Source organism: Tiliqua scincoides, chromosome 7 (assembly GCF_035046505.1).
Source record: "Tiliqua scincoides isolate rTilSci1 chromosome 7, rTilSci1.hap2, whole genome shotgun sequence".
In the NCBI taxonomy this organism is placed as follows: domain Eukaryota; kingdom Metazoa; phylum Chordata; class Lepidosauria; order Squamata; family Scincidae; genus Tiliqua; species Tiliqua scincoides.
In genome coordinates, this window is record NC_089827.1 from 57,517,277 (window position 1) to 57,530,574 (window position 13,298).

Genomic DNA, 13,298 nt, shown 5'->3' on the forward strand with positions numbered 1-13,298 from the left:
GAACAGCCCCACTGGATCAGGCCATAGGCCCATCTAGTCCAGCTTCCTGTATCTCACAGCGGCCCAACAAATACCCCAGGGAGCACACCAGATAACAAGAGACCTACATCCTGGTGCCCTCCCTTGCATCTGGCATTCTGACATAGCCCATTTCTAAAGCAGGAGGTTGCACATACCCATTATGGCTTGTAACCCGTAATGGATTTTTCCTCCAGAAACTTGTCCAATCCCCTTTTAAAGGCATCCAGGCCAGATACCATCACCACATCCTGTGGCAACTGAACTGCACATTTAAGTTTACTTAAGTTAACTGCATATTTAAGCGGCTGCATTTCTCAGTTGTCTGAAATATAAACATAAAAGAATACCAAGTATTGTTACAGTCATATTGGGACAGAGGTGGTAGACTTAAAAGCAAGGATGGAGTTAAGTTTTGAAAAAATGTTAAAGACAGCGTTTTTAAGAATTAGCATGGATACTGGAGGATCAAGACTATGAAATTTGATTACAAACATGGCAGGCTTCTTCATGGCAAGAGTAGAATGCTGAGAGCACATAATACCAGGATTTCAGCACTTTCTCTGGCTCCTCTATTGCAGTGTTTCTCAAACTGTGGATCGGGACCCACTAGGTGGGTCACGAGCCAATTTCAGGTGGGTTCCCATTCATTTCAATATTTTATTTTTTATATATTAGACTTGATGCTGCCATGGTATGAGACTGCATTTGGGATAATGTTACAGATCTTCACTTTGAACAGGATACTATGTATATGCTTGTAACAGTGATAGTCAATGGGACATATTCCTGGGTAAGTGTGGGTAGTATTACCGCCTAGGATTGTTAAAAATTTTCCTGCTTGATGATGTCACTTCCGGTCATGACATCACTTCCGATGGGTCCTGACAGATTCTCATTCTAAAAAATGGTTCCCAGTGCTAAAAGTGTGAGAACCACTGCCCCACTGCATTCCAGATCTGTAATTTATAAAGGCCTAAGTATGGACGGGGCAACATGTCATTCACATCAATAAATGAAAGTTTGGCACCAACTTCCCTTACCTCCCAGAGAGGCACCATCACACCTAAAAGGCCCCTGCATCTCACAGAAAAATACTGTATCACCTTTTGACAATGAACCAAAAATGCTGGGCTATTAGAGAACCATTCTGTTTGACAAACTGCAGCACTTCCTCTACCTGGGAGCTGCTATAAGACCCTTTTAATCAGACTGGCTTTCAGGAGAATGTGTTTAGCTATTATCAGGCAGTATTTATAATTCCGTAGCTGTCATAAATGGCTATCTTCTTATTTCAAATCTGGTGTTTAGCTTCAAGATGTAAACTTCACAATGAGATAAGCTGTTGTTTTAAATGAAATATGAGAACAGATCCCTGAAATGGGCATTTTGTTAAAAAAAAAAAAGTCACCAAACAGTTAAGACTCCTCTGTAATAAATACACAGACATGCTGTAACCTTATATACTGGATCACCAAGAAAGTCATTCATAAATAGCTATCATGCTGGCAGACATCGTGTTAATTTCTTATTTATAAAACAGGAAATAAGTGTCGCATGTCAGGCATTATGACACAGTACATTATCTGAGCAAATGTTGATGTTAATGGCAATTAAAGTGAGGCCTAATTAGTCAACAACAGTGACTTGAAACTGTGAGGTACTTCAAGTGATGAGTATGATTAACTATGAAAACTGAAACAGAAAGAATAAAGAAAATACTGCTCTCAATTGAAGTCTCTTCTTAGCGCACAGAACACAAAATGCGTTCAAATAGTTTATCTCACAAATCATTTTTTTTTCTCAAAATGGTAACTGGCAGGTTTTGCTGTGCTGATTTTAGCAGCTATAGAGATGAGGGTTTGTTCCCTCTCCCCCAAAGTCCCTGCTGGTATTTCTTTATTGAAGATCTTGTATAACATCTCCCACATAAGGTTGTCAACCCTCCAGGACTCTCCAGAAGTCTTATGGAATCAGCAGTATTGTACTCTTCTGGGGACCAATGAGATCAATTGGGGAAACTTTCAAGCTTACCCAGTGCTCATTTCTGGTCTATAACTTGGTCCCAAATCGTCTATGCTTCAGTCACTTCTAGAGACAGAGGGAGTGCTGACATCACAGCTACCTGCACACTTGTATCTCTTACCTAGCGTCTGAGACACTGAGCAGCACAAAGCCAAGGAGACGTGGCAAAACCTGAAGAGATAGTTAAAGACTGAGTCCTTGAAGTTGAGAGGGCTCGCAACCACAAACAGAGATAAGAGAGGAAGAATTTCAATTACCAATAAGTTAATTGACAAAATGCTTGAGTTGTTGCTGCCCTGCACAGCCCCAAAAGGAACTCAAAACATGTACTGAAGCTGCCCCATCCACAAGATCTCATCAGTATGCCCTTAAATTCTTTTTCCAACTTGATCGACAGAAGCATGCATGTCCTTGGACCCTTGGATAAAGCAAGATTATACTTTAAGAAGTTCCTCCTCAACAGAAAGAAGAGCTGGATTGTGACAATTTCTAGTGATGTTCATAAACCAAGAAACTTCACTAGAGGCAAGAAGAATAGTGGGAGAACCACTATCCCATCATATTTCTAAGCTTCTAGAAACACCACCTGTATGAATTTTTTAAAGATTAGATTAAGTATTATTTGAATACTAATTTACATTTCAGTCTCTTATATTCCAATCCTATGCATGTCTACTCAAACAGAAGTCTCATTATAGTCAATGGGACTTCCTCCCATGTAAGAATGGATAGGATTGCAGCCTGAGAGCCCAATCCTGAGCTCGGCACACTGGCTCGCCGCTTGTGCACACTGTCACAAACATGCGGTTCCTAGTGCTGGGCAAGTGTCGGTGGTAGCCCAGCTCTGGGCTACTGCCAGGTGGGCACCCAAGCTCCACCACTCAGTGGTTGTACGGACTGCTGAGCAGTGGAGAGGTAAGCGGGGGGAGGCGGGGAGAAGGTGTTCCGGGGAGGGGAAGGTGAATGGAGGGCAGGCGAAGGGCGAGGAGGAGGCATTACGGGGAGGAGGGAAGAGGATAAGGAGGTGGCATGCCGGGGGGAGGGAGCAGGGAGGGAGGGAAGCGGGACTAGTGGAGCAATGCTCCACCTGATCCCAAGCCTCCATGTTGGGCTCACCACCCAACACAGAGGCTTTTGATTCACTGTAGACCTTTCGGTTGGCAGTGACTCGAGTAGCCCCATTGTGGGGCTACTCTCTTTATCTGGGGGAAGGGGACAAAAGTCCCCTTCTCCTGAGGAGCCACCAGCGGCTGCCCAAAGCATGCAGGATACAGCGGCAGCCATTTTCAGCACCACCACAGCCCCACACCTTGGCAGCTCAGGACTGGGCTGTCAGCCATTATGCTATGCCAGGAATGGTAGATCTTGGACTGCGGTTTCATGATTCTGAAACTGAGCCATAAAAACACAAGGCTGAAAAGACCAGTAGCAGGCTCACTATAAGAAATGGCTGACAGAATAATTCTCCCTCAGTCCCCTTGCTTTAAATTCCTGAAGTCTTATCAATTGGATTGGTAATGGGAAAACGTCATATGAAAATTTTGGGAAATATCATATTCAACACAACTCCTTCCCTTCAATTGCACTGGGCAATTTACCTCTGCAGAGCTCTTTGCGCCCATTTTAAATGCTGTTGTCACTTGGACTATCTCTGCTTGGCCTGATATCTGAGCCGGCTGGCATTGCTCTGCTGCAGGGGATGCCTTCGGGGGAAAATCTGTCAAAGAAAGGTATTGTGTTAAAAACATTTTGGCAAAAAAAAAACCCCCCAAAAAACCACAACTATGTGACAGATGCTAAATTTCCCTGAGTTAATCAGGCAAAAAGAGAATGCCTCCAAAGTTGTGTTCAGTCCATTAACTACAGTGCTACCTGCCAATGGCTGGGCCTGAGTGCTAAAAGCTTTTATAATTTTCTATGATAAATGACAAATCCAGACAGAGTTCTCCTGCATTTACCTGCTAACTCTGCTTCTGTCCTTAGTGTGCAAAACAAGCCTACTTTCTTCAAATGAGAGAAATTAACATGGAGAGCAAACTGTTCTGCTTGTTTATGTGAAAATTATATGGGGGAAACTAGAAAATCAAGGCAGGTACCATCCCTCTCTGCCACCAAATCTTCCAATTAGTATTTAAAAGGACTGTTATTACTGTAAGATGGCAGGCATGTGCTTCACATTATGAGCAACTGAAAGGGAATTTAGAGACCATTTGAAAGATAATGGAAAACTTTAAAAGGCCATAGCCCTGTGACAAGGATTTTTATCTGGAGACAAATGGAAAAATATGTAGCAGTAAATGAATTGACCTGCAAGTACATGCACATCTTTAAAATGTAACGTGAAGCCACTTTTAATGAAAAAATCATTTTCAGACCTGGCTAAAACGGCTAATATTATAATGCCATTGTACAAATCGATGGCAAGGCCACACCTGGAGTATTGTGTCCAGTTCTGGTCGCCACATCTCAAAAAGGACATAGTGGAAATGGAAAAGTTGCAAAAGAGAGCGACTAAGATGATTACTGGGCTGGGGCACCTTCCTTATGAGGAAAGGCTATGGCGTTTGGGCCTCTTCAGCCTAGAAAAGAGACGCCTGAGGGGGGACATGATTGAGACATACAAAATTATGCAGGGGATGGACAGAGTGGATAGAGAGATGCTCTTTACACTCTCACATAACACCAGAACTGAGGTAAGGCCATGAAAGCCATAAGCCATTAAAGCCATAAGCCATTATGCCATGCTCATAAACACAAACACATTATAGTCTATATGTTTAGCAGTTTAATAGAGAAAATGTTCAAATGTTTATTTATGTTAATGAACCAAATGTCAATGTTATGTTATGGGTGTTAATAGCTAAATCAGTTATTAGTTTTTATGTATAAGAAATAGGAAAAATGTTGTGTTTATTTGTTATGCATGCTCATATGTTTAAATTTAAAGCCAAGAAGCATATTTGGTCTCACTCTGAAACTGAAACAGAGGCAGGCTGTAAATCAGACTCAAACTGTCAAGGACATCAGATAATGGTTCAGGCTTCAAAGCACTGTTTGTGAAAAGAAGCTGGAATTTCCATCTGTCAAGCTTAATTGCTATGGTAAATGAAACTAGACTGGACAGATGAAAACACATGGAAAAGGGGATTTTTGCATTCAGGCTTCCTTAAACCAGAGAGAAAGAGGTTTTTTGGATTCTTGGAACATAATTCAGACAGGCTTTCCTTTTTAAACCAAATACAGTTTGGTAAACACTGGGAAGGGCTGTTTAGACCAGAGTTTCATGTCAAAGAGATCACAATGCTTGTTTACTTAATAGTTATTGCTTAAAAATGTAAATTAGCAATGTATGGTAGTTTAAAAGTGAATTTTAGCTGTCAAAATAGTTTGATCAAAGCATGAAATACACAGAAAGGGGAAAGTTATTAAGTTTACTTAAAAGCCACAAGTTTGAAATTGTAATTCCAATGCAACCTTGAAAAGGCAAATGTCTGGCAGAAGTTAATTAACAAGGAGACACTGGAATGTGGTATAGAGTTACTCCTCAGATAAGACTCTTATCTTAGGCACTCTGTAGATTCAAGATCCTGCTTAATTGGAACTAAGGAAGTACAACCTAAAGTGAGATTAGATTTACAACTCAGAGACAGATTTTCAACTCAGAGACAGATTTACAACATACAGAGAACTAGGGAGGAGGCAGGAAGCAGGATGCCTGCACCAATTAATTAGGAAACTGATATCCCTTGGCACCAAGAAAGGTTATATACAGATTAGAAGCATTTTAATAAGGAGACAGTTTATCTTCTTTGACAGACAGAAGATAACAGAAATAACATCTATGGGAAAATCCCCTAATTAACCCAAAACATAACAAGAGCCTCTGTTTGAACTGAAAGCTGGCAGGAGGGGCTAGACTTAATTAAAATAAAGGGAAAAGCCTCTTAAAATCCTTATTTACAATAAGAAGTTAGTTTGTCTTGTATTAAATATAAAATTATACCACTATGCATCACAAATAGAGAATTACACATAGAATAGAAAAAAAACCAAAAGGGCTTAGTTTAAACAGAGGTTAGCAGAAAGCCCACAGAGATTAATGAGACCAGACAGAAAGAAAGTTGAATAGATAAGCAGATGGCTGTTTGAAACATGTCAGGGTCAGGCCAGTGAGGAGTGGTCAGAGATAAGCAAAGACATACCAAAGGCCAGTAATAAATAAGTAAAGAGTAGCAAAAGATAAGAGCAAAAGACATAAAGTTATCTGTGGCCAATCCTGAGAAGGCCTCCATCTCTGATGTCACACATCAGCCAATGAAATGTAAGACTCCTCAAACAAAGGAGCCAGAATCCAATATAAGGGAGAGGCTCACACTGGAAAATTGCTCTCTCTGAGGGCTTTGAGAGTTCCCACATGGCTCTCATTGCTCGCTTCATTTTAGTCAGGAGAGGCCCATTGCTGGCAACGAAATAAAGCTTGCAGACGATCACCACTCTTGCCTACTGAGTTTGCTTTGAACTTTGCTTTTGAACTTTGCTCTTGACCTTGCAACAGAACCAGGGGACATCCACTAAAATTGAGTGTTGGGAGGGTTAGGACAAACAAAAGAAAATATTTCTTTATTCAGCGTGTGGTCAGTCTGTGGAACTCCTTGCCACAGGATGTGGTGACGGCATCTGGCCTGGATGCCTTTAAAAGGGGATTGGACAAGTTTCTGGAGGAAAAATCCATTATGGGTTACAAGACATGATGTGTATGCGCAACCTCCTGATTTTAGAAATGGGCTATGTCAGAATGCCAGGTGCAAGGGAGGGCACCAGGATGCAGGTCTCTTGTTATCTGGTGTGCTCCCTGGGGCATTTGGTGGGCCACTGTGAGATACAAGAAGCTGGACTACATGGGCCTATGGCCTGATCCAGTGGGGCTATTCTTATGGCTCAGCAAAAGCTTATGGTCAGTTCTCCAAAGGATCAGCCAGGGTGTTTGGCTGACTGGCTGAATCTGTACATTGATGTAAATTGCAAGATGTAAACAGTGCTGATTCAAACAGCATAAAGTTAGGACAAAACATTGCCTTTTTGCAGTATTTTACTTAGTAAAATACTCTCAAGGGATGTTTGGTTCTCTCTCATAAAGACCAATAAGAACATAAGAACAGCCCCACTGGATCAGGCCATAGGCCCATCTAGTCCAGCTTCCTGTATCTCACAGCGGCCCACCAAATGCCCCAGGGAGCACAACAGATAACAAGAGACCTTATCCTGGTGCCCTCCCTTGCATCTGGCATTCTGACATAACCCATTTCTAAAATCAGGAGGATGCGCGTACACATCATGGCTTGTACCCCATAATGGATTTTTCCTCCAGAAACTTGTCCAATCCCCTTTTAAAGGCATCTAGGCTAGATGCCAGCACCACATCCTATGGCAAGGAGTTCCACAGACCGACCACACGCTGAGTAAAGAAATATTTTCTTTTGTCTGTCCTAACCCGCCCAACACTCAATTTTAGTGGATGTCCCTTGGTTCTGGTATTATGTGAGAGTGTAAAGAGCATCTCCCTATCCACTCTGTCCATCCCCTGCATAATTTTGTATGTCTCAATCATGTCCCCCCTCAAGCGTCTCTTTTCTAGGCTGAAGAGGCCCAAACGCCGTAGCCTTTCCTCATAAGGAAGGTGCCCCAGCCCCATAATCAACTTAGTCGCTCTCTTTTGCACCTTTTCCATTTCCACTATGTCTTTTTTGAGATGCGGCGACCAGAACTGGACACAATACTCCAGGTGTGGCCTTACCATCGATTTGTACAATGGCATTATAATACTAGCCGTTTTGTTCTCAATACCCTTCCTAATGATCCCAAGCATGGAATTGGCCTTCTTCACTGCTGCCACACATTGGGTCGCTACTTTCATCAACCTGTCCACCACCACCCCAAGATCTCTCTCCTGATCTGTCACAGACAGCTCAGAACCCATCAGCCTATATCTAAAGTTTTGATTTTTTGCCCCAATGTGCATGACTTTACACTTACTGACATTGAAGCGCATCTGCCATTTTGCTGCCCATTCTGCCAGTCTGGAGAGATCCTTCTGGAGCTCCTCACAATCACTTCTGGTCTTCACCACTCGGAAAACTTTGGTGTCATCTGCAAACTTAGCCACTTCACTGCTCAACCCTGTCTCCAGGTCATTTATGAAGAGGTTGAAAAGCACCGGTCCCAGGACAGATCCTTGGGGCACACTGCTTTTCACCTCTCTCCATTGTGAAAATTGCCCATTGACACCCACTCTCTGCTTCCTGGCCTCCAACCAGTTCTCAATCCATGAGAGGAGCTGGCCTCTAATTCCCTGACTGTGGAGTTTTTTCAGTAGCCTTTGGTGAGGGACCGTGTCAAATGCCTTCTGAAAGTCCAGATATATAATGTCCACGGGTTCTCCCACATCCACATGCCTGTTGACCTTTTCAAAGAATTCTATAAGGTTTGTGAGGCAAGACTTACCCTTACAGAAGCCATGCTGACTCTCCCTCAGCAAGGCCTGTTCGTCTATGTGTTTTGAGATCCTATCTTTGATGAGGCATTCCACCAACTTACCCGGTATGGATGTTAGGCTGACCAGCCTATAGTTTCCCGGGTCCCCCCTCTTTCCCTTTTTAAAAATAGGCGTGACATTTGCTGTCCTCCAATCCTCTGGCACTGTGGCCGTTTTGAGGGACAAGTTGCATATTTTAGTGAAGAGATCTGCAACTTCATTCTTCAATTCCTTAATAACTCTTGGGTGGATGCCATCAGGGCCCGGTGACTTATTGATCTTTAATTTATCAATGAGGTCTGAAACATCTTCTCTTTTAACCTCTATCTGACTTAACTCCTCGGTCAGGAGGGGCCGTTCGGGCAGCGGTATCTGCCCGAGGTCTTCTGCCATGAAGACAGATGCAAAGAACTCATTTAATTTCTCTGCCATCTCTAAGTCTCCTTTTATCTCCCCTTTCCCTCCCTCACCATCCAGAGGGCCAACCGCTTCTCTGGCGGGTTTCCTGCTTCTAACATATTTGAAGAAGCTTTTATTATTCCCCTTAATGTTGCTGGCCATGCGTTCCTCATAGTCTCGCTTGGCCTCCCGTATCATCTTCTTACATTTCTTTTGCAAAAGTTTATGTTCCTTTTTACTTTCCTCATTAGGGCAAGACTTCCATTTACGGAAGGAAGCTTCCTTGCCCTTCACAGCCCCTCTAACTTGGCTTGTTAGCCATGCGGGCACCCTCCTGGATTTAGTGGAACCCTTCTTTCTTTGTGGTATACACCTCTGCTGGGCCTCTATTACTGTTGTTTTAAGCAGCCTCCGTGCACTCTGGAGAGATTGGACTCTTTTTACCCTCCCTTTCAACCTCCTTCTAACCAGCCTCCTCATTTGGGGGAAGTCTGCCCATCGGAAGTCAAGGGTTTTTGTTAGAGATTTGCCTGGTATTCTTCCCCCAACGTGCATGTCAAAACAGATCGCAGCATGATCACTGTTCCCCAATTGCTCAGTAACGTTTACATCTCTAACCAGGTCCTGCATACCGCACAATATTAAATCCAGAATCACCTGTCCTCTGGTGGGCTCCGTGACTAGCTGCTCTAAGCCACAGTCATTTAGCACGTCAAGAAATTAATGGGATGTTTATTAACTAGCACTTGGTTATTAACTAGAATGGTTATTAACTAACACAAATGCATTTTAGTATTCAAGTATTAGTCACTGAACATTTTTAATGCTACCTTTCTTTCTGGGTCCCTTTAGGGAGAAGGGCGGGATATAAATAAAGTTTATTATTTATTATTATTTCTTAGCTAAACCTACATAAACATCTATTTCAGCAAACCTGTGTAATTGTGGTACTCTAGCTCTACCAATTTATATCAGTTTTGAAGAGTATCTATAATACTAAATTACAGATGTCTACAGCAGAACTGGGCAACCCCCTCACTTTTCCTGGCCCCATTCACCGTAGTGGTATCCAGATAGCATTTTGGATGTACTTTTTTGGAAACATTATCTATTTTTGCCCAGGAACAATAAAAACTGATTCACTGAAGAAGATGGCAAAGCTTATCTAACATTTGCCTAGGAAAGAGCTGGTATATTCGAAATGGGGTGCAATTTGCTATCTTCCATTAAATTATTTTATATTCACTATTGAAACACTCTTGCCATATTTTGTGTCACAGGACATCGCAAACATTCTTGTGCATCTTCACCATATCACTGCTGGGTAACTTGCCCACTTTTCGAAGATGGCAATCAAACTTGGGGATTTAGAATGTGACCAAGAGCACAAAGTGGATTCAGGGCCATGCTGCAATTTCAATTGCTAAAGTTCTGAAAGAAATTCACTTGCATTGCAATTTAAATTCATGGTGCTTACGTTGGACATTTTCTGAAGGAGGAAATGCTGAAGCGGCATCTGAGGCTGACACAATTGGTACATAAGCTTTGCCAAAAGCCTTTTGGTGAAAGAGCATTGCATGCGAAGTCCGTCTCCTTGTTCGACGCGCTATTTCACGCTCATTATGCAACAGTTGTTCATCTGTTAATAAGGCAATGACTTGTTTAGACTTCTCTCTCACGTGAAAACCTATGGAAAAATGAGAAAAAGAAATTATTTACTTTATTTATATCCCGCCTTTCTCCTCGAAGGGAATGTTTGATTCATGTGGATAGAGTCTGCTTATCATGTTCTGGGCTGCTTGCTAGACCTTTCACAGGACTCTGTACCTACAAAAGGTGTCAAATGTGATGTTTCATTTCACTTGTGTTCCACATTGTCTGGAGCAGGACTCACCAACATCAAGGTGCTGTGGCGGCTGGGCAGACAGCCTGATGAGGTCCTGCCCAAGCAGGCCAAATTGACCAGCAATGGGAGGCCCTGCAGCAAGCCACCACAAACAATGGACGCAGCTGCAGCATCAGTCAAAGGGCTAGCCTATCAATCTTCCGAGCAGCAAGCACAGGGCTCAGCAGTGAATGTGTTGGCCCTGGTGCACCTGGGCAGCTGCAACAGTAAACTGATAGGCAAAGAGGTGGGCATGGACAATTTGCCTGCAGTATGAGCTTGTGAAAGCCCAGGTAGCAGCAGTCTTCCAGATAGGAAGTAGTTAACTGGGGACAAGGAGAGAGAAGAAGGAAACAAGGGGGTGGGGCCCAGAAAGGGAGAGAATAGGAAAGGGCAAACTATTTAAGGGTAAGGATGAAGAGGTGGAGGCAGGCTGCTCCAGCCCAAGGAGGCAGTCTGAACCTCACGGCAGAGGAGAGTATGGATGCTGTAAACCCCTCCCTGCCAAACATCTGAGGCCTCACAAGAGGGGTGGCCCCAGTTGGTCCCTTCCCCACTTCTTGCGGCAGGGTCCAGAAGGAGGATCCAGCACACATAATTTATATACAGTTCTTTCACAAGAAATTATGCCCACAGACCAAGGGAAGGAAGATAGGTCTCATGAGAGAGATACAGTTATGTAAAATAAATACAAAAGTCTCCCTACAGCAAAGGTTCAAATCCCTGTGGGGGAACCCCCCCCCCAAAGTGAAAGGAAACTTTGGGTCAGGGATTGAAGAGGGACAAGTCATCATGGGCGTCTCAAACAACTAAGTTTGTCAGCACTCAGACAAACCAGGATTCTGGTATACCACTACCCAGAGGCGCAGGCTAGAAACCAGGCACGAGAGGTCTGGATCCATCCAATGTTGTTATAACAAACGTCCCATTCACTTTTTGCATGACTGGCCAGAAACATCCATGGCAAGGACAAAAGAGGAGATGGAAGAAGTCTGCAGCCCACACTGGTAAGTCTATAGAACAGCACTTTGATCACTCAACCACAGCAGAATACATGCAAAGAACATCCTTTAGGGTATTTAGCATCCTGCAGCATGACAAACAGGAATACCAGGCTGAGAGACTGTAGCAGATGGAACAATTAGCAGGAGCATTGCATGGACCAATGACTGAGCTTGCACATGACACAAGTTCCCTGCTGCAGCAGCCCATCCATTTAGCACACACACTTCACCCTTTGCATCACAGCTGGCACAGCATATCTACAGAGCTCCCATTATGTTGCCCCTCCCTCTCCCACACAACTGTCTGCCCTATACATTACAGCAGCAGAAAACAGGCAGCTTGTGACCTTCAACGTGCTTCTGCTTCCTCCCACTGGAGCCCAAAAGTAAAAGAGTAAAAGAGGGTGCTGCAGACATTGCCTTGGTAGCAGAGAGGTCCCTCTTCATTTCCTTGCACAGCCCCACCCTGAGATCAGTTGATGTAGGAAACAACTAGGGTGGGGGGAGAAAGAATCCCTATCCGCTAACAAAGTGATAACAAGTGTAATTAAGGCAAAGTTTTTTTTTTATTTCACAGCCTCAAAGATGGAGTCAGATTTGAAAAAGAAATGCACAAGCTAGATTGTCATCTCATTCCAGCAGTTCTCAGGAACCTTCATAAATTATCTGACAAACAGCAAAGCAGCACGTATCAGTGAGGTCCGATTGCACCAGTCAGTCAGGGAGTTTGCAAAACAACAGGGCCTGATTGAAAGTCAGTAATCCCACAGAGGCACAGTCAGGATTACACTGGGTGCTGTTGCCAGACATGCTGCAGGCTTTCCTTGTGGTGGGCTATGTGCTGTGGGCTTCCAGTGTTCTCTTTCCCTGTTGGAAAGCTGCCTGTGGAGAGCAAAGAGAATCACACAGAGCATAGCAAAACATATGATCTTAGCAGCACATGAACTTTGGAGCATACTCAGTATTTGTGAGAGAGAGTGAAACTACCTGGGTACACATGCAGCCTTACCCTGCTGGGGGTGAAAGCATGGTGTCTGTTGGGAGATGTACTGGAAATCTATGAGAAATGACTTTGTTGCCTCATGTGGCAGTGCTGCACTCCTGAAATGCAAAAGGGCTCTAGCATTTGGCTGGCAGTGGCAATGGTTGGAGTTCACCAAGAGAAGGCAGACACTCAGTGCTATTAGCTGTTGCAAAGGGAAGGGATAGTTCGGCCACACAGAGAATGACACAGGATCATTTGGCAGTATTGTAGCCGAGGGAGAGATGTGAGATACGTATGGAGTATCAATATGTTGTGACATGGGGGTTCCTTCCCTCCCTTGCTTACCTGTGTGGGGTGCATCCTTGCTCTTCATCTTGGGGTGGCAGAATGGAGGTTCCACATGGGTGTTTTTGTGTGGAGACCTCCTGGGGCACAAGCACCTGCAATAAG

General features: G+C 43.6%; 1 protein-coding gene across 1 annotated transcript in view; it reads right to left on the reverse strand.

The window, feature by feature from the left end:
• Positions 1 to 13,298, reverse strand: part of ENTHD1 (ENTH domain containing 1) — a 38,595-nt gene that overhangs the window by 22,496 nt on the left and 2,801 nt on the right. Inside the window, exons 2-3 of the mRNA XM_066634472.1 lie at positions 10,452 to 10,661; positions 3,642 to 3,760 (exon numbers count right to left, since the gene is read on the reverse strand). Coding sequence (XP_066490569.1) covers positions 3,642 to 3,760; positions 10,452 to 10,661 — 329 coding nt within the window. The remainder of the gene's footprint in view (positions 1 to 3,641; positions 3,761 to 10,451; positions 10,662 to 13,298) is intronic.